Below are 21,567 nucleotides of genomic sequence, written 5' to 3'. Positions count from 1 at the left end.
AGGGTTATTTGTTGTGTAGCAATAGATAACTAATGTACAACATCTTCAAGTATTTGTTGGTTTAATAAATAGAAACGGATTTGGGCAATGTAAACTATGTTTAGTGTCCTTTAGATTTTTTTTTGAAAGTTAGTTTATCACAAGTTTAATGATTTGAAAGTCTTTAGATAAAGAAATTCAATTTAGCTATACAACTAATAGATTCAGAAAAATAAAATTACAGTTTCTTCTAAGACAATATGACTGAATTTAGGTATTCATTAATTCAGCAATTTTCAACTGGTGTGCTGCAAGAATTTTTAAAACATAAAACACCTAACTATTTAGTCAGGGGCACTGACCTCTTTTCCTTTAGATTGTCAAATAAAAAAATGACAGCAGCCAACACTATAGCCATCCAATGTGAATGAATCAAAATTAAACTTTTTTTTTGGTCAGATGGGCAAAAAATACTTTTGGTGTGCCACAGAATTTTAGTAATTTATGTGTGTCATGAGATGAAAAAGGTTGAAAATTGCTGTATTAATCAATTACATTCTCTTAGAACTCTATAACTATGAAAGTATTGTTTCTTCCTTTTTTATTTTTGTTTTTTTAAAATATATTTTTATTGATTTCAGAGAGGAAGGGAGAGGGAGAGAGAGATAGCAACACCAATGATGAGAGAGAATCATTGATTGACTGCCTCCTGCACTCCCCCTACTGGGGATCGAGCCCAAAACCCAGGCATGTACCCTTGATTGGAATCAAACCCAGGACCCTTCAGTCTGCAGGCTGATGCTCTATCCACTGAGCCAAACCAGCTAGGGTCTATTGTCAGTTTTGTTTTTTTTAATTTGTTTTTTATATTTTTTATTTATTTCAGAGAGGAAGGGAGAAGGAGAGAGAGAGAAACATCAATGAGAGAGAATCATTGATCAGCTGCCTCCTGCACACCCCCCACTGGGGACTGGCTCACAACCCAGGCATGTGCCCTGACCGGGAATCGAACCCGGGACCTTTCAGTCCACAGGCCAACGCTCTATCTACTGAGCCAAACCGGCCAGGGCTATTGTCAGTTTTTATTGAGCACCTTTGGATACTCTTCTAGGTGCTTGGGCTATATCAGTAAACAAAAAAGATTCCTCCTCTCAGTAAGCTTATATTCTTGTCAGAGGAACACAGACAATAAACAGAATATATAAGCTATCTGGAATGTGGTATGGAAAGAAGAAAAAGTAGATCAGAGTAGAGGGGATTGAGAAAATAGGTGGAGGAGATGGCACATGAAATGGCGGGGGGGGGAGTTACAGTATTAAAGATAGGCCTCAATAAGTGGCATGCATTTGCACAGTGATTTCAAGGAGCTGTAGGAATATATCATATATCAAGTGGATGTATGGAAAAGATTGTTCCAAACAAAGGCCCTGATGCAGGAGCATGTGTGACGTAAGTACAGAGGTCACTGTGGGGAGAGTAAGATGAAACCTTAGTAGATGAGTTCAGAGAGGTAATGGTGAGGAAGGTGGAGCAGGTGGATCCATGAAGGCTGTTGTTGGGACCTTGCTACTTGGAGGGAAATTGGAAGCAATTGCTCAATTTTGGAGAGGAAAGAGACATGTTCTAACATTTTAAAAGGATGACTTCAGTTGCTTGTTAAAAATAGACTCATAAAGAGAATAACAGCAGAGATCTGTTAGGACAATATTAGGGTAAAAACCACATGAGAGATGGTAGCTTGGGCTAAGGTAGTAGCAATGGAAGTGGTCAGAAACTCAGGTTCTGGAAATGTAATGAAGGTAGAACCAGCAGGAAACATCAGAAGCTTTTGGTTGTGTAAAGGAAGGAGATCAAACTACTGTAAGACTTTCACATTCAGATGTCAGTCTAACTTTCCAGCTTCGTCTCTGCTCTATACTCACCTCCTCACTGCCATTTCTATCTTTCACTAGAGCCATACTGCATGACCCTTCCTGGGTGACCTAGTGGTTAAAACTATGGGCTCTGGAGTTAAACAATCTGGGTTTGATTTCTGGCTCTTTTCACTTACTACTGTGTAGTCTTAAATTAATTTCTTAAACCTCACTTTTCTCATTTATTGACTGGGGATGTTAATAATGCTAACCCTCCTTTTCCATACCCTTCTCCATTATAGTCTACTTCATTTTTTGTGTGTCTCAAATTCACATGACAGAAATTCTTGAGAAAATTTAAAAATGAAGTTAAATTATCCATAATTTCCCTATCTGTTTTCACCTTTTTATAAGTCCCTCTGGTTTTTGTCCACATGTCTCTATTATTTATGCAGTTACTGTTATTCATTTTTCTTTTTTTAATATATCTATTCATTTCAGAGAGGAAGGGAGAGGGAGAAAGAGAGAGAAACATCAATGATGAGAGAGTCATTGATTAGCTGCCTCCTGCACTGCAGCCTGCAACCTGGGCATATGCCCTGACCGGGAATCAAACCATGACCTCCTGGTTAATAGATTGATGCTCAACCACTGAGCCATACCCGGCCAGACCTGCTCTTCATTTTTCATGACCAGTTCAAATGTCATCTTATGATGCCTTTCTTAATCCGCTGGGTAGATTAAATCCTGTGCTTTAGGCTCCTTTAGCATTTTTCTGATTAACTTAAAAGGTGTGTGTGTGTGTGTGTGTGTGTGTGTGTCCTCTGCCATACTCTTGAGTATCTTGAATAAAAAAGGTCTGTGTGTTCACATTTAATTTTCTGGCACCTAGTACTTAGCAGGCATTCACAGACACTTGTTGAATTAGACAAATGGAGCTTTCCAAGGCTCTCCACCCCAATCCTTCTTACATGTAACTGTTAGAGTCATATTTGTGACACTCCCTTGCTCAAAATCTCCAATGGTTTCTCATCACCTGCAGAGTAAAGTTGAAACTCCGTAGCTGAGCCCTAGCTGGATAGCTCAGTTGTTTAGAACATCATCCTGATAGTCTAAGGTTGTGGGTTTGATTCCTGGTCTGGACACATACAGGAATCAACCAGCCAGTGCATAAAGGAGTGGAGCAACAGATATCTCTCTCTCTCTCCCTCTCTCTTTCTCTCCCCGCTACCCCCCCCCCCCCCCCCTTAACTGAGCATTTGGTGCTCTACTATCTGACCTCAATTTGCCTTTCCAACTTTATTTTCTACAGTTAGTCAAACTGATCTGTTTACTATTCCCCAGGGACTCCCATGCCCTATCCTCTTTTTTTTTTTTTTCCATCCATGTCTTGATTTATATTGTCTCCCCTCCTCCCGCCAAAAGCACTCCTCTCCTGTCCTAATTCCCTTTCTCAGGTGCCACCTCTTTCACAAAGCCTCTGATCATCCCAGCTGGAAGCAATCTCTCCTTGCTTTGAAATCTCAGAACATGGTAACTGCTACTTGTCACATTTTAACTTTACAGAGGTATTTTTTTCCTGTTTAGTCTCTTAAAGGGCAGGTCTAAGATGGTTCATCTTTGTCTGCTCTACTTGTGAATAGCATTAGGCAACTGATAAATTCTGGAGTGGCTAAATGAATGAATTAATATTTGAGTAAATAGGCTTCCTGGAATAGTACTCCTATCCATGGGCTGAGGTGGAGGATAATGGGGATTGGAGGATATGATGCTTACCATAATAAGATCCTGGGAAAGGGGGTACTCTCTGCCCAATGCTCCTGCAGATTCCATTAGTCCAGTTGTACCAAGTCCATTCAGGACACATTGACTGACGTCTGACATGTTCCAGGCTCACTACTTGGCTTGAGAAATACGAACAATATGTACCTTCACCTTAGACACCCTTCAGATAGATAGCAAGGTGTCCCAGGACTCTGGCATTTGGTGTTTGGTATGTAGGTGCCAAGTCATATCCCCAAGGGAGGCAGTGCTCACTGTGCTGAAATCTGTCACAGATTTGCTTTATTTGAACTACATTGGCTTGGCTCTGCTTGGCTAACTTATACTCTGGTTGGTTTGACTAATCCATTCCCATAGTTTAGAAATTTTATCCCAGTTACATTTTAAACTTGATTTGTGTTTAATATTTAACTTTATTAAAGCCAACTTTACTGTGGAGCTCAGAAAAATTGGCAGTTGGTACTTTTACATTTCACTGTTTTCAGATACTCGGGTGGACCTTTCTAGTCATCTATCCCATTTCATTATTTTCCACTGTTGGGGAATACTGTGTCATTTTATTTAAGTCAATCAATATTGATACTTGCTTAGGGAGGAAATAAACATAAATAACAGTCAGGTGTCACCATGGTATTGTACATGTAAGAAAAACAAGTCCACTCATTTTGAAACATTTCAATGCCTGAGAACCATCCTTTCTCACACCTGCCCTCTATTCTGGTGCATCTTTATATTCTAGTCATTCTGAACTCTTTTAATATTTGAAGCTCTCAGAATTCTTTTTGTGTCACTTCACCAGGTTAATTTCTACCTCTGCTTCAGGACTCAAGCCTCTCATCCCTTAAGAAATCTACCACTCCCGCCCTAGCTGGTTTGGCTCAGGGGATAGAGAGTCAGTCTGCGAACTGAGGGGTCCCAGGTTCAATTCCAGTCAAGGGCACATGCCCGGGTTGTGGGCTCGATCCCCAGTGGGGGACGTGCAGGAAGCAGCCAATCAGTGATTCTGTCTCATCATTGATGTTTCTATCATTGATGTTTCTATCTCTCTCACCATCTCCCTTCCTCTCTTAAATCAATAAAAAATCAATAAAAACATATTAAAAAAAAAAAAAGAAATCTACCACTCCCTTCCCACCTCCATCCTTCCCCTTCTAGTATGAGTTACTTGCCTCTTATGTGTGTTTCTGGCACACACTGTGCCTCTTTCTTTCAGAGAACTTACCATAGTACATTATAGCTATTAGTTTACTTTTCTTTTTCTTCTAACAAGCTGAAGTCTCCCCAATAAATGGGCCTATATCTGATTTCTCTTTTGTATCTAGAAGTTAGCACAGTGCCTGTTATATATTTGATACTCAGTAAATGCTTATCAATTAGACAATTCAGTGCCCAGATTTCTAAACTCATTTCAAGGATGGAAGGTATCAGGAGTACTATTAACTTCTCTATAATTGGACTGTGTTGTAAAAACATGAATTAGTAAGGAATTAATAACATTACATAGTTACGTATTTGTAATTGTAAAAATAACATTATTCCTTTCTCAGTTTCCTGTCCTTCTGGCACCCCTATTATGTGGATGTTGTTTTGTTTAGTGTTGTCCCAAAGTTCTCTTAGGCTCTCCTCCTGCTTTTTAATTTTTTTTTCTAGAAGCTGCTCTGCTGGGGTATTTTTTTCCTACCGTGTCTTCTAGCTCACTGATGCAGTCCTCTGCTTTTTCTAGTCTACTGTTGATGCTTTCTATTGAGTTCTTTAAAGCAGCAATGTCATTTTTCATTTCTTCTTGGTTCTTCTTCATTTCCTCTTGGTTCTTACACATATTTTTGAATTTGTCTTCCATTCTTTTAATCCACCTTATGACCATTTCTCTGAATTCTTTCTCTGACAGGTTGCTTGTCTCCATTTCGTTTACTTCCTTTTCTGGTGATGCCTGCTTTTCTTTCATATGCAGGCTGTTTCTTTGTCTCCCCATGATCTCTCTTCTCCAGGTGTCTGGTTATGTAGTTCTCTCTCTCCTTATCCCTGGCAAAATCTGACCTTTCCGTGAGGGGGTGCAGAGCTCCTCTGAATCTACGTGCTCACGCCACTTGGGGACCGGTGTTCTTGGGTTCGCAACTGTTCACTGGGTGCCGTAGTTGTAGATTCCTGGGATTTTCAGGCTTCCAATAACATCCACTTTCCCTTTCAAGATGGCGCAGTCTCTGCATCAGAGCCGGTCGCTCTGGAAGGGAACCCAGCAGCCGTGGGGGCTTTCTGGTCAGGGGAACCCCATCCGGCAGTCCCCCACAGTCTCCTGGAGTATAGCTGTCCCTCAACTCACCAACAAACACTCCCCGTGTGACCACACACTCTCGCTTTGTTCTCTCACTCACACACTATCTTGCAGTCTGCCTTCCCGTCGGCAGCCATCTTCCCTTCTTAAAAATAACATTATTAAATAATGTTGTAAAACATTCACTAGTGGGTAATTAATTTCCTGTGTAAAAAGAATATAGAATTCAGTTCCTGAGCAACTTCTATCCTATAAGCAATAATCTACTAGTTGGCACTTAACTATCATAAAAGTAGATGAACCAGACTATAATGTACCCAGAAAAAAATGTGGATAAGGGAGGAGTGAAAGATAAAGAAGGGAGTGAGTTAGCAGAATGTCACACAGTTACTTGCAAACTAGCACAAAGGTGAATGTGCTTCATGAAGGTAGCTTGACTCAGAAGAGCTGAAATAGGAGCAAAGAGCAAAAGGCAACCAACGATGAAATCAAGAATTCACAGGGAACAGGCAGGCACGCGAGCAGGTGAGCACCCAGATGGGACATGGGTCCTGTGGGATTGTGGTCTCTCAGGCTCTGAGTGACAAGGAGGGAGGGAATCCAGAAGTGAAGCTCTGGAGAGGCAGACTAGGGAAGAATAGTGTTTACTATGGAGACAAAGATACACTGAAAAGACTTTAGAAGGATGTGAGCATAGTGACAAACACTGGCTGGCACCAAAGTCTCAATGAAAAGAATTGAAGATGAGGCTTTGTTGGGAGTGAATAGGAGATAAAGAGCAAGAGATATTGAGAAGACCAATTCTGAAAGTAGTGGATTTAAATAAACTGATATATACTCACCAATTTATAAAAAATAAACCTGACTATGTACATTATTTTTAGTAGCATATAAAACTTTTAATGTAATTGACACATTTGGAGAAACAATTCTTCCTTGCAAGTTTGGAATCTTGGTCTTCCAAAGGGTAGGTAATCTCCTTTTGGAAAGAAGTTAGCTATTATATTCTTCTTAAGTGGGTGAGATTCAGTCCATGAGCTATTGAAAACTGTTCTTCCCTTCAGAGTATATTCAACACCTACTTTGTGGTCGTTCTGTTCCAGCACCAAGAACACATCATTGAACAAAACATATATTCCTGCCTGTGTATAACTCACATTGGGAAGGGGGAACAGAAAGTATAAAAAAAAACCAACACACCCAAAATAGTAAATTATATAGTGCATTAGGAGATGAGAAGTGCTATGGAGAAATATAACAGGGAAGGAAGGTAGATGTGTAGGTGACTGGGTGGGTTGCATTTTATAGAGTGAACAAGAAAGGTCTCACTAAGAATCTAATGGCAATTGAGCAAAAACTAAAGCAAATGAGCAAGCTGTGCAGGCTGGTGTCATGTAAATAGGACACTATTCTATGCACTCTAAATTGTAAACCTTTCTATTACCATTCTTAAAGTAGCTAATCTTAAAAAATGAGATTAGAAGTGGTGTTAGAAGGTGGGGTTGAGAGCAAAAGAGGCATTTTATGTGTTCATCTTTTGCTTTCTTTAATATCTGTTTAGTTTTACTAGTACACTGAACACCTGGTATGACTCTGCAGTTTTCACTCCAGGAAAAAGGATACCTAGTATGCATTTTTTCCCTTTGAAATCTCTTTTGAAAGGCAAATTCTTGCTTAATGGAAATAGAAGATGGAGAGGTTTTTCAGAAACAACAATAATAGAGAAAATATGAATAAGCCCTGAAGAAGCTGCTGTACATCAGTCATGGAGAGGGGGGAAGACTGGTGACTGGAAAGTCCCTAAATACACTTCCTGGGGGAGAAACGGGATCAGATATTGAATATGGTTTGAGCTCTGGACAAGGCCAGGATCTGTTAATGCTCAGAGAATCCTAAAGGTGGTTTCTGTTTTCAGTTATTTAGATTGATCTACATGACCAGTTTATGTTCTGTAAAAGAAGAATCAGCCAGAGGGAGTAATTTAAGATGTGAGTATGAATCTGGCCAGGCATCTGCCCTGGTTTCAGTGGTTGATTTCCTGGGATGAAGTTTCCTTTGTGTAAGATTCTAAAAATTCTCCTTTCCTAACCAATAATAACTCTGGTTTTTAACTTCAGGATAGAAGTTCAACCTTGAAGAGTGTTCAGACTGATAATTCTAACTCTGCCTTTGCAGTATCTCAAAACAACTCTATTTAAAATACTTTAAAATTCCAAATTCAATTAATTTTAATTTTATTTTATTTTATGTGTCATCTGTGGAGAGTGATACATTTTGATATAGGAGATAAACAAACTTAAGAATGATTAAAAATCCTCACTCAGTATTCCAACTACACCGAGTATTGTGTTAGAGATAAGGGAACTGGGAAATGGGGACTTTGGAATTAGATCTTGTTTAACGAGTATGGCTTATACAAGGTGAATTTCAGAGATAAAGCTGGATAAGAAAACCTCCCAAAAAACTGTTTTGGCACATCAAAATGACAACTAAACTATAGAACAACCATCATTCAGAACCATCTGAAATCTAGCTGAATGGAAATCCTACAACTAGGGATTTAAAGAAGAAGCCACATTAAGACTGGTATTAAGACTGGTACTAGGGGTGAGACATAGAACAGGCTGGTCCCATATCAATGTGTAATGGATAAAAATTGGGAGGAATATCTTGGCTGCAGAGGTGCCCCCTGAGAAGCGAGGGGTCCCAGCCCCACACCCAGCCCCCCAGCCCAGGGTTCTAGTATCTAGAAGAGAGATCCCCATAACTTCTGACTGTAAAAACCAGCAAGGATTATAGCTGAGTGAGATGGAGGGCTGCCTCTTAAAGGGCCCACACTTGGACTACCTTGGTCTCACTCCCTCTGAGCTCCAGTGCTGGGGCAGCAGCTTGAAAGGAACCAGGGACATTAGGGGAAGAACTGAAATATCTGACATCAGGGCGAGAGTTTGGGGGACAGCTTTCTTCCAGATTAAAGTGCCAGCAGAGGCCATTGTTCTTTTTTTGAGACCCCCCTCCCCAGAGGCAGCATGAGGGAGCCATATCTGACTTTTCCATCAACCTGGCTCATACTCTTTGCCCCACCCTGGTGATTCCTTGAGACCCCACTCCACCCAACTTGTGGGCCCACCCAAACTGTTTCCAGTGGCTTTTTGACATGAATGGTCTGTTTTGGCTTGTGCTTCAGATTTTCCTAAAATCTCTCAAGCAGCAGCTGGCCTCAGTGTGCCCCATACCTCTCACTAAGTGGCCACAGGTCCAGCACTAGTAGCAGGAGCCTTGGTTTGCAGTTTGGTCTTGTCAGGGCACCTCCAAGCCCAGCACAAGTAGCAGCCATCTGCAGATCACTTTGTAGCTCATGGTGGGTGGCCCCAGGCAGCAGCTGACATTGGTCTGAACCTCCTGGGAGGCCCAAAGTCAGTGCACCCAGTGGACAGCTTCAGACCACATTGAAGCACTACCCAATCACCTCCACATGTGACACACTTCAGAGGTGGTCTCAGTAGGCACCAAGCCCCGCCAAAGTAAGTCTTGCTCTATGGGGTGGGCCTGCACAGCTGATCTTCCATAGTCATTGGTGATCTCCCACAGTCCTTGCAGGTGATTGGCCTGGGGGATAAATCCCTCCCATTGTTGTGCATACAGCAATCAAGGCTCAACTACACAGGAGGGTGTACACAGCCCACCTGGGGCTGGGGTTGGAGAGTACAGTGTGCTGCAACCTTTTGCGGCAGGGATTCAGGATCTGAAGAAGGGGCCAACACACAAATGAAAACATAGACACGAAATATGAATTTAGAAGGCATGGGGGGCCAGGTGGAGACCTCTCTCTTGGAGAGGCACACTCAAACCTGGCCTTATCTGCTTTTTATTCAATTTTAGATACACATCTTGCCCTCAGTAAAGCACAGCAAACAGGTAGCAGACAGACAATCTCTAAGGTCAATAAAGATCAGTAAGGTTCAGTAAACATTTACTTTGAGACTATTAGGTCAAGAAATTGCTTCAAGCCCTGACCAGTTTGGCTCAGTGGATAGAGCGTCGGCCTGCAGACTGAAGGGTCCCAGGTTCGATTCTGGTCAAGGGCATGTACCTTGGTTGCGGGCACATCCCCAGTAGGGGGTATGCAGGAGGCAGTTGATCGATGTTTCTCTCTCATCGATGTTTCTAACTCTCTAACCCTCTCCCTTCCTCTCTGTAAAAAAAATCAGTAAAATATATTTAAAAAAAGAAAAAAGAAATTGCTTCAAGCCACCACTGTCTCAACACAGCCCTGCTAACATCCACGGTCCATCGGCCTTCCGCGTTCCTTGGTGCACTCTTATGACAATATTGGGAAAGCAGTGGCTTCCCACAACAATGCACCTAGAATGCCCAGCTCAGGTGCATAGGGAGGCTGTGCCACTGGACCCTATAGAACACCCAGTTCATAAGGCCATTCTACCAAGTCGGAGAGATGTTGCAGCTCAACCTAATAGATAGAAACAAACACAGGGAGGCAGCCAAAATGAGGAAACAAAGAAACATGTTCCAAAGGAAAGAACAGAACCAAACTCCAAAAAAAAAAAAAAAAAAAAGAACTAAACAAAGTGGAAACAATCTACTAGATGCAGAGTTCAAAACACTGATTATAAGTATGCTCAATGAACTTAGTGAAAACTTCAACAAAGAGGGAAGGAGACATAAAAATGGAGATAGAAAACATAAAAAAGAACCAGTCAGAAATGAAGACTACACTAACTGAAATGAATACATTATAGGGAGTCAACAGTGGAGTAGATGAAGCAGAGAATCAAATTGGAGATTTGGAATATAAGGAAAGCAGAAAACACTCAACCAGAACAGCAAAAAGAAAAGAGAATTCCCCTCCTCCCCCAACCCCCCCCCCAAAAAAAAAAATGAAGATAGTATAAGGAGTCTCTGGGACAATTTTGAATAATAGGAGTGCCGGAATTAGAAGAGAGAGAACAAAAAATTGAAAACCGTCCAGCCGGTGTGGCTCTGTGGGTGAGTGTTGCCCTATGAACCAGGAGGTCACTGTTCGATTCCCGGTCAGGGCACACGCCCAGTTTGTGGACTTGATCCCCAGTGTGCGGCATGCAGGAGGCAGCTGATCAATGATTTTCTTTCATCATTGATGTTTCTATCTCTCCCTCTCCAGTCCTCTCTGAAATCAATAAAAATAGTTTTTTTAAAAAAATTGAGCCCTAGCCAGTTTTGCTCAGTGGATAGAGCATGGGCCTGTGGACTGAAGAGTCCCGAGTTTGATTCTGGATTCTGGTCAAGGGCACATGCCTCAGTTGCAGGCTCCCAGCTCTGGTCAACCAATCACTGTATCTCTCTCACATCGGTGTTTCTCTCTGTCTCTCCCTCTCCCTTCCACTCTCTCTCTAAAAATCAATGGATGGAAAAAAATATCTTTGGGTGAGGAGAAAAACAAACAGAAATTGAAATCCTATTTGAAAAAAAAAAATGACAGAAAACTTCCCTAACCTGGTGAAGGAAATAGACAAGATGAACCCAAAGAGGCCCACACCAAGACACATAATAATTAAAATGCAAAAGGTTAAAGGTAAAAAGAGAATCTTAAAAGCATCAAGATAAAAGCAGTTAGTTACCTAGAAGGGAGCTCCCATCAGACTGTCAGCTGATTTCTCAACAGAATTTTGCAGGCCAGAAGAGAGTGGCAAGAAATATTCAAAGTGATGAAAAGCAAGAACCTACAACCAAAATTACTCTACCCAGAAAACTATCATTTATAATGGAAGAAGAGAAAAAGGGCTTCCTAGACAAGAAAAAGCTAAAGGAGTTAATCACCATCAAACATTATTACATGAAATATTAAAGGGTCTTCTAGAAGAAGAAGGAGAAAAAGGAGAAAGATAAAAAACAAACAACCAAATCGCAATAAATACATATCTATCAACAATTGAATCTAAAAAAACAAGATAAACAAGCAGAAAAGAAATAGACTTATAGATACAGAAAACGTTGTCATGGTTGCCAAATTTGGGGATAGCTGGGAAGATGGGGGAAAAGGGTAGGGGATTAAGAAGTACAAATTGGTTGTTGCAGAATAGTCATGGGGATGTAAATTACAGCATAGGAAATATAGTCAATAATATCCTATTAACTATGTATGGTGTCAAATGGGTATGAGATTTATCAGGATGATTACTTAGTAAGTTATATAAGGTCTGGTCACTGGGATATACACCTGAAACTAATATATAATATTGTATGTCCACTGTAAGTGAGAAGTAAAAAAATGATTTAAAAAATGTTTTGAGCAAAGTACATAAGGGGCAATTAAGGAAGCCTTAAATGTTAGAGGATAGCCCTGTCCAGTGTGCTCAGTGCAAGGAGGCATGCGGCCCATCGGCCTTGAGTTTGACATGCTTGGTAGAGTGTTAGCCGTGCACGGAAGGTTCTAGGTTTGATTCCAATCAAGGGCATGTACCTGGGTTGCAGGTTCGGTCCCCAGCCCTGGTCGGAGCAAGTGCGTGAGGCATCCAATAGATGTTTTTTCTCTCACTATCTCCTCCCACGCCTTCCTTCCTTTCCACACTCTCTCTAAAAAAAAAAATCAATGAAAAAAATATTCTCGGGTGAGGATTAAAAAATGTTAGAGGATAGATATAGCATTCTTCATTAATACCAGGGGAAAATACAGCCTATCCAGGAGACATTTTTCTGTGTCACCTTACTCTAGGTTTTCATCATCAATTGTATTCAACCTATCGTAACATACAAATTCAAAACAAAGAATGCTGAGCACTAGTACTGAGTTTTATGCCTTTACTAAGGACACATTAAGAAATATAGGAGTAAAAAAAAAAAAAAAGAAATATAGGAGTAACTTTCCATAAGAGATGCACTTTGGAATCAGGGAAAAAGAAAGGTTGGCAAGAGTAAAGACTGTTATCTGATAAAATTTCACCGTTGCCCTAACCAGTTTGGCTCCGTGGATAGAGCATTGGCCTGTGGACTGAAGGGTCCCAGGTTCAATTCCAGTCAAGGGCACATGCCCAGGTTGTAGGCTTGATCCCTAGTAGGGGGCATGCAGGAGGCAGCTGATCAATTATTCTCTCATTATTTGTGTTTCTATCTCTCTTTCATCCTTCCTCTCCAAAATCAATAATAATAATAATAAAATCTCACCATTGACCTGCTTTATTACTTTCAGCAAGTTATTGAATGTCTCTGTGTTAATTTGTCCATCTGCCCTAAGTTCTTATGGGGATAACATGGCCTGAAACCTGTGAAGGATATTTTAAAAACCATAATGAATGAAAAATAAAGAAAATAAAAACCATAATGACCTATTTAAGTAATTTAAATTAAGTTAATTATTTCCTTGAAATGTGGTTGCATGTGCAAGCCAATGTCAACATTGTTGGTCACAGGTGTCAGTCCAATAACCTGATTTTTGAAAGCTGGGAACACCCCGGGGCTGGGGCTTTATAACTCCTTTGGAACTTTATAACTTTAATTCAGAAATTGAAGCTTCTAATGTAAAAAAGCAGAAAGAGAGGTAACAGGGAGAGAGGGTTAGTACATGCTCTAAAGACAAAGTTGTCAAAATGGAGATAAGAAAATTGGACTCCACAATAGGAGCAAGGTGTCAGAGAGAGCCTTTGAATATGTGAGATCCACTCTACAATTAAAAGCAGAGCTTGGTTAAATATATTTTAAATCCCAAATTTCCTTTGCAACCAGATAGCCTTCAGAAAAGGTCCTAAGAGTCTGTGTCACCCTGGTCTATCTGGTTGTTCTGGTTGTTAGAAACAGAGAAGAAGGAGCACCTTAGGAAAGGGGTGGTACTTCTACGATGGTGTTACTTCTTTTACAGGTGTAAACAAAAAGGCCACTTGATCTAACCTTGTGTGGCTTTGTCCTTTAAGCCACTGCAGGTGTTTGAGCAGCACTGCTTCTGCAACAAAGGTCTAGACTCACCACGTCTTGGGAAGAGAATGGCCACTTCCTGGGGAGCAGCTTTTTTCATGTTGGTAGCATCCTGTGTTTGCAGCACTACCTTCCACAGAGACCAGCAGACTTGGTTTGAGGGTGTCTTCCTGTCTTCCATGTGCCCCATCAATGTCAGTACCAGCACCTTGTATGGAATTATGTTTGATGCAGGGAGCACTGGAACACGAATTCATGTTTACACCTTTGTGCAGAAAATAGCAGGTAAGTGCAACTGGTACCCTCACCAGAGTTGATAAATCCATACTCTAGTAGAAACAAATGTACTGAGAGTGTGTAATGTGCATTACAGAATCTTATGGCTATTGAATGTCTTTCTTCAGAGAACATTTTGGACTATAATTGAGTATATAATGTTTAATTCAATGTGAGATTAAGAGAGATCTGGGTTGCCTGTAGTTTGAAACCCATGTGTCCAAGAAGTATAGCTAAAATTTGTCTTTCCTTTTCTTGAAAGGTGGTTGATACTTCCGGGTGCAGAATATTGAGAATATTGGGGTAGTCTCGAGAGAAGGATCACTACCATCTTGGAGAAGGGACCCTGAAGTATAATTTTTCCTGAATTTCCAGGGTTCTGTCTTCAAGTTACATGTAAAGCCTAGGGAAAGGAGTAGGAACTAGGTGTCCACCAGAGAAATGACAGAGGGACTCTCAAGGATTGCCTGTCATCCTCTGTCTTCCTCAATACTCCTGCCAGCCATTCCCCACAGGTGGGATTACCTGGAATAGCTCGGGGAATAGCAGGTTAATCTAGTAGGTCGTATGACAGAGCCCAGTATCAGAAGCAGCCTAACTTTTGGTAATCAGTCATCTCTCTTCTATTTTAATCCCTGGACAAAATAGGACAGCTTCCAGTTCTGGAAGGGGAAATTTTTGATTCTGTAAAGCCAGGACTTTCTGCTTTTGTAGATCAACCTAAGCAGGTGAGTTTTTTGTTTGTTTGTTTGTTTTTTACAATTACAATAAGATGTTTAGATTCTCAATATCTTGATAATTTCACCACACAGCTGCTGTTAAATATCTCGTGCTGTTCACCACTGATACTGAGGTTATATGTGAGGTCGGTTTTCTGTCCTCTGCTAATCTCCTGGATAACAGAAATTATATATCCTGAACTCACTAGGGCTTTGGTGGAAGGAGGCTAGAATCTCTTTAAGAGATTTCTCCCTTTTTATTTACTGTTTAAGATTTTGATTTGAAGCCATCAGCTGCATTGATTAATGTAGATGTAGAAGATGGACATGAAGTTCTATAGGGTATGAGATATAAACATGACAGACAACTTAGGGAATGTGGACCCACTGAACTCCTTTCTGAACACTTAGATATAAGACAGACCATGCCTATACTCTGGAAATTAGGCAAGAATATGTGATGAAAAAATCTTTGGTAGCAGAGGATGAATGGTTTTGTTGTGTCTATGTTTCACATTGGAGCACCCACAACATGCAAAACCCAGTGTGTCAGAGGCCACATTAAAATAGAATAAGTCAGAATAAAATAGAATGTTGAACTTTGGTAGCAGCTGTAAAGATATTATTCAGTGTCTCGAGCATAATCATTAACCAAAGGGAAACCTAAAATGGTTTGAACTTGAAGAACTGAGGGGATGTTTATTTTCTCAGCTCACTGTTTTAAAATGGCAAAAATGCTAGAAAACTAGGAGCTCTTGAAAGCAACTACATTATCAAAGACTGATTTGACATTTAGAGAAGAAGATTGTGTTATGGTTGCTATTAATTATGATTATAAGAGGCATCATGTATCAGGATAGGTGTTTACTCAGGGAAACAGGATTTAAAATAATGCTTTTGAATTAATCATAAATTAAGCATTACTGTGTACCATGCATGTAGGTGTTAGTGATGTAAAAATGAACCTGACATATTCTGTCCTAATGGAAATCATATAAAGTGTAGCATAATAACAGCTACAGCTGGCCTTTGTGTGGAAACTACACACAGTCTGCCTCATCTAATGTACACAGCAGTTTGTGGTGGTACGAGGAATATATCCCATCTCACAGCCGAGGAAGCCAAGTCCAGGAAGCCCCTATGTTAGGCACAGGGTTAGCAAGCCTTCTAACTCCTAATTATGTGTTTCCTTCACTATATGCAACTTTCTGGCCTGAAGCTAATTTATATGAGACACAAAATAGCAATCAATTAAAATGACCACATTATAAAAGAATCATTTTTATTACTACTTACCCAAAATGAAATGGATTCTCCTTCAAAGAAGCCTACTTCTCTAGGTTTCTGCTCCTACAGAAACATGATGAGGGAATATACAAGTGCCACCACATGGACTCTTTACTGCCTGAGTGGCTCTTCTCTTTTTGCAGGGTGCTGAGACTGTTCAAGAGCTCTTGGAGGTAGCCAAAGACTCAATCCCCCGAAGTCATTGGAAAAGGACCCCAGTGGTTTTGAAGGCAACAGCAGGACTGCGCTTACTGCCAGAACAGAAAGCCCAGGCTCTGCTCTTTGAGGTAATATTTGAAATCATCTGCATCTTGGATAATTCTTTTTCCCTATATAAACATTTTCTTTATGGGTTTAAAGCCCTCTGGCATGTTAACCTTTAGTATTCCACCATTGCTAAAGCACTGTGGTGACTTTGGGCTCTTTTGTAGCTAGTTATTTACATTTTAAAATATTACTCTTGAATTTATAGAGCTTTTCCTAAAAAAATTTAAAGCACGATCCGTGATGTTTTTAAAAAATATATATTCTTTTAAATCAATTTTTAGAGAGAGAGAGAGAAACATTGATGTGAGAGCAAAACGTAGATCAACTGCCTCCTGTACGATTCCTACTGGGGATCGAGCCCACAACCTGGTCATGTGCCCTGACCAGGAATCAAACTGGCAACCTTTTGATGCACTGTAGACCACCCAATCTAATGAGCCACACTGGCCAGGATCATGATGCTCATAATTTTCTAAACTTATTACAGCAGAATTATTTTTAATCAACTTCAATGAGGAGTAACTTACATGCAATTAAATTTATCAATTTTAAGTATACAGTTAAATGAGTGTTGACAAATACATACATTCCTTGTGCCCCTTTGTAGTCAATTTCCCCCTCTAGTGAAACCAGGCAACCACTGATTTGCTTTATGTCATTATAGATTAGTTTTGCAAGTTCTTACATTTCCTGTAAATGGAGTCATACAGTTTATATTTCTTTTCTTGTGTGTCTTACTTTTTTCTCTCAGTATAAAGGTTTTGAGAAGAATCATGGAATTGTAAAGTATGAAAGGTTTTTAAAGATATCTATTTTATTGCTCATTCAGATCAAAACTAAGTACAGAGAGTTTTAAAAAACTCTATTTTAAACATTATTGTACATTTTATTATACAAAAATGTGTAAATTAATAAGATTAATAATTAATATTGTGAAGAATATATGCAGAATCCCATTATAACAAAAAATCACAGCAAAAAAAATGATTCGCCCTGACGGGTTTGGCTCAGTGGATAGAGCATCGGCCTGCAGAGTGAAGGATCCCAGGTTCAATTCCGATAAAGGGCATGTACTTTGTTTGTGGGCACATCCCCAGTAGGGGGTGTGCAGGAGGCAGCTGATCGATGTTTCTCTCTCATGGATGTTTCTTACTCTCTATCCCTCTCCCTTCCTCTCTGTAAAAAATCAATAAAATATATTTTAAAAAAATGATTCTATGTTTAGGTGTTTTAATTCAGTTTTATAAATCCACTAAAGGCCCAATGCACTAAATTCATGCAAGGGGCTTGGCCCTCGCAGCACCAACTGCCTCGGCCCTCACAGCCCTGGCTTTGTCTGGAAGGTTGTCCGGATGGTCGTTCTGCTGTTCGGCTGTTCAGTCGATTTGCATATTACGCTCTTATTATTATAGATTCTCCTTTGTCAGTACAGAGGGCTTAAGTCCCTTGCCCAAAGATAAACTGCCTGGAATGTCCTTATGAGAATCTGAATTCCAATTCCTCATTCATTCACTCATTTTTTCATCATATGAGTGCTTTACTATGTACTGGGCACTGGTGAAGTAGACATAGAGCAGGAAACAAAAATAACACTGTCCCTGTCTTAATGGAACTAACATCCTAGTTTCCAAGACAAAATGAACAAGTCAATACAAAGGATGTCAGGTGCTTTAAAAGCTATGGCGAAAAAAATAAAGCAGGGTAAGGCAGATAGGAATGCTAGTGGTAGTGTGGGAGAAGTGCTATTTTAAATAGGGTGATCAGGAAAGACCTCATTGGTAAGATGCATTTGATCAGAGATCTGAAGGGAATAAAGAAACAAGCTATGTAAAACATTTGTGAATATAGACTATTCCATGCTAGATAAACAGGTGTAAAGACCTAAATCAGAAATGTGCTTGACATGTTCAAGGATTAGCATCCAGGGTAGGGTGGCTGGAGGAGAAGGAGTGATAGGGCATCAAAGGCCAGTGTAAGGCCTTTTTCTCTAAGAAGGAAGTCACAGGAGGGTTTGAGCTAAGGAGGGATATAATCTGATGTCTGTTTTTAAAGCACCACTCTTGGCTGCTGTGTTGAGAATTAATTGTGAGCAGAGGCATGGAGTGGAGAGGGCAAGAGCAGAAACTTTGTTTATTCCTGTTTGCTCGTCTATCTTCTTTTTTAAAAAATATATTTTTATGGATTTTTAGAGAAGAAGGGAGAGGTAAAGAGAGAGAGAGAAACATCAATGATGAGAGAGAATCATTGATTGGCTGCCTTCACATCCCCTATTGGGGATCGAGCCTGCAACCCAGGCACATGCCCTTGACTGGAATTGAACTTGGGACCCTTCAGTCCCCAAGCTAATGCTCTATTCCCTGAGCCAAACCAGCTATGGCTTATCTGTGTTCTTAAATGCTTGTTTATGGATCACTTAACTGGCGTTTCCTGGTTGAAATAGGGTTCAGAGGTAACTGCATGAAGTGTTCTGTCAGAAATGAGAACAACCAAGACTAGAATTTTTCCTAACTCTATTTGGAGCCTCTCTCTCCCCAACATGATAATCATCTATACTTACAATCTATACTTATAATAAGGTAATGTGCAAATTGGTTGGGACGCCATCACATAATGACCGATCAGCAGGAGGGCGGGGTTGAGAGCTATAAGCAGTGGGGAGCTACAGGGGGGTGGGGCAGCGAGCTACTAGTGGCGGTGGGCGGGGTGGCCAGCTGAGGCAAGTGGCAGGGAGCTACTTGCACACAGATTCGTGCGCAGGGCCACTAGTATAAAAATAAGACATAACACCCATATTATTGACCTATATTTATAGAGCGTCAAGAGCATTTGTGCAAGCTCTTCATCCTCATCTTCTGAAATAGAATAAGTAAATTTAGATTTGGGATCTCTCTAGACTCTTTTGAGGCCCCAGCCATGTGCCAGGATTTGACAGGGGTTGGCAGCAGAGTACCTCAGCCCAGGGACATGAGCTCCTTTACCATGAAGGACAAAAACTATAGAATTTGATATGAGAGCAGCAGAAACTTTATTGTAGTCTCAGGAGCCCCCCAGGCCCAACTCTTTTTCTACTCTCCAAATTTATCTGCTCATCTAAGAAATGGAGTGGGCAGGGGTCCTCCTAGCTTCCAGCACATATCCAGGTAGAATTAATCAGGTGCTTTAAAAAATTACAGGATCCTGATTTGAGCTGGCAAGGTCAAATGTATGCCCTTTCCTAGGTCCAGTTCACCTATAAATGTAGATGATTTGGTTGGTTGCAGTTTATTTTAAAGTTAAGGGAATTCCTGTGTTTTCTTTTTACAATAAATCACTAATAACTTGCATAGTTTCTTCTCTAGCCTTTTTTTTTCTTTTTTAAATATATTTTTACTGATTTCAGAGAGAGGAAGGGAGAAGAGAGGGATAGAAACATCAATGATGAGAGAATCATTGATGGGCTGCCTCCTGCAGGCCCCCTACTGGGGATCCAGCCTGCAAACTGGGCATATGCCCTGACTTCCTGGTTCTTAGGTCCATGCTCAACCACTGAGTCACACCGCTGGGCCTTCTCTAGTTTCTTTAGAGAAAATTAATGAGTTCTAAGATTTTATTTAGGGACAATGAAGAGAGTAGTTTTCTAAGCCTTTTAGGATATAGCCAAAATATGGAAATCAATTTTATTGCCTTAGGGAATTCAAATGTTTTCCTTTTTCTCTAGGTAAAAGAGATCTTCAAGAAGTCACCTTTCCTGGTACCAAATGACAGTGTTAGCATCATGGATGGATCCTATGAAGGTGGAGAGGTGTTGATATATGTTCTAGAGGGAGAGGGCCAGGGTTAATAAAAGATCTGATTAAAGGACTGTGAACAGGATCGGGTGCTGAAGCAAAAGGAACTAAGGAGAAACAAATAAGCATGGAGGAATGGAATAGCAGGAATGGTAGGATGGGGAGAAGGGAGGTGTGTGCTTTAGACATGAACTTTAGAGAGAAAAGAGAACAAAGATGGGGCCAGAGAAGAGGGAAAGTACTCTGTGATGTAATCCTTGTCTCTCTGTCTTTTTTAGGCATATTAGCTTGGATTACTGTGAATTTTCTGACAGGTAATACATTCTCAAGTGTATCAAGATTTTGACTGGGTTTCATACAGGGTCAAAGAGCAAAATTACCTTTCTTTTTTCCTGTATTGTTCTTTCCTTTTGTAAAAAAGAGGAAAGGAAAGACAGGATTTAGTGTTTATAACCTGCCTTCAAGGCCTCAGCTGCAGCAAGAGTCCTTCTAGGTTAACATTTGCCTGTAATCCATGGGGGCAGGGAGCAATGGAGCGTTTATGGAATTCCTCCAAAGCAGGAGAGAAATTGCAGACCGAGGAGTATTGGGCTGTCCAGGAACAGAACATTTTCACACTGGCTCTCATCCACAGGTCAGCTGCATGGCCACAGTCAGGAGACTGTGGGGACCCTGGATCTGGGGGGAGCCTCCACCCAAATCACATTTCTACCCCAGTTTCAGGTGAGTCATTACCATGAAGGTTTGGTTAGCAACTCACTTGGCAGGCATATCATGGTGCTAGGAAAGTGGTGCTCTATTTTTAGGTAGCAGCTCCACTACAAATAGGCTGAGTAGAGTAAGTTAATAACTGAGTGAACTTTTCTTTGTCACTGTTCAGAGTCCCTTTGCTTCCTCAAGCCATATGAGATTAGCAGTTTAATCTGTCTCCTTGATCTCTTGCTTTCTGGGGGAGGGACAGGGATGGTGGTGATAACATCCTTAGAATAATCGCAGATTCTGAATAGCCTTTTTGCTTTTTCTAATTTGCAGAAAACCCTGGAACAAACCCCTAGGGGCTACCTCACTTCCTTTGAGATGTTTAACAGAACTTATAAACTCTATACACATAGGTGAGGAGGGGAACAGGGAGGAAAAATATTTCATGTAGTATGAGCCTTCTAACTTATTTTATTTTATTTTTTTCCTTCTAACTTATTTTTAAAATATTTTTTTTCATTGATTACAGAGAGGAAGGGAGAGGGAGAGAGAGATAGAAACATCAATGATGAGAGAGAATCATTGATTGGCTGCCTCCTGCATGACCCCCACTGGGGATTGAGCCTACAACCCAGGCACGTGCTCTGACTGGGAATCGAACTGTGACCTCCTGGTTTGGTTCATAGGTCTACACTCAGCCACTGAGCTATGCCAGCCTAGCAAGTCTTCTAACTTTTTAAAGCATTTTCATATCTATTCAT

The 21,567-nt window shown here is 40.6% G+C and overlaps 1 protein-coding gene across 8 annotated transcripts in view; it reads left to right on the top strand.

The window, feature by feature from the left end:
* Positions 1-21,567, top strand: part of ENTPD5 (ectonucleoside triphosphate diphosphohydrolase 5 (inactive)) — a 49,913-nt gene that overhangs the window by 15,055 nt on the left and 13,291 nt on the right. For 3 of the 8 annotated variants that reach the window (XM_079769881.1, XM_079769883.1, XM_079769882.1), the window contains 8 exons: positions 7,802-7,874; positions 13,791-14,076; positions 14,716-14,795; positions 16,217-16,360; positions 20,038-20,113; positions 20,386-20,421; positions 20,742-20,830; positions 21,140-21,219. In XM_079769881.1, coding sequence (XP_079626007.1) covers positions 13,860-14,076; positions 14,716-14,795; positions 16,217-16,360; positions 20,038-20,113; positions 20,386-20,421; positions 20,742-20,830; positions 21,140-21,219 — 722 coding nt within the window. In that variant the 5' untranslated portion in view covers positions 7,802-7,874; positions 13,791-13,859. Of the gene's footprint in view, positions 1-3,084; positions 6,412-7,801; positions 7,875-13,790; positions 14,077-14,715; positions 14,796-16,216; positions 16,361-20,037; positions 20,114-20,385; positions 20,422-20,741; positions 20,831-21,139; positions 21,220-21,567 lie in introns of those variants that run through there. The other 5 variants (XM_079769885.1, XM_079769887.1, XM_079769884.1 and 2 more) reach the window with 4 other exon arrangements.

The sequence above is a fragment of the Cnephaeus nilssonii genome, assembly GCF_951640355.1.
Source record: "Cnephaeus nilssonii genome assembly, chromosome: 4".
Classification (NCBI taxonomy): domain Eukaryota; kingdom Metazoa; phylum Chordata; class Mammalia; order Chiroptera; family Vespertilionidae; genus Cnephaeus; species Cnephaeus nilssonii.
Note: the sequence above shows the minus strand (reverse complement) of the source record. Positions and strands in the feature narration are given on the sequence as shown.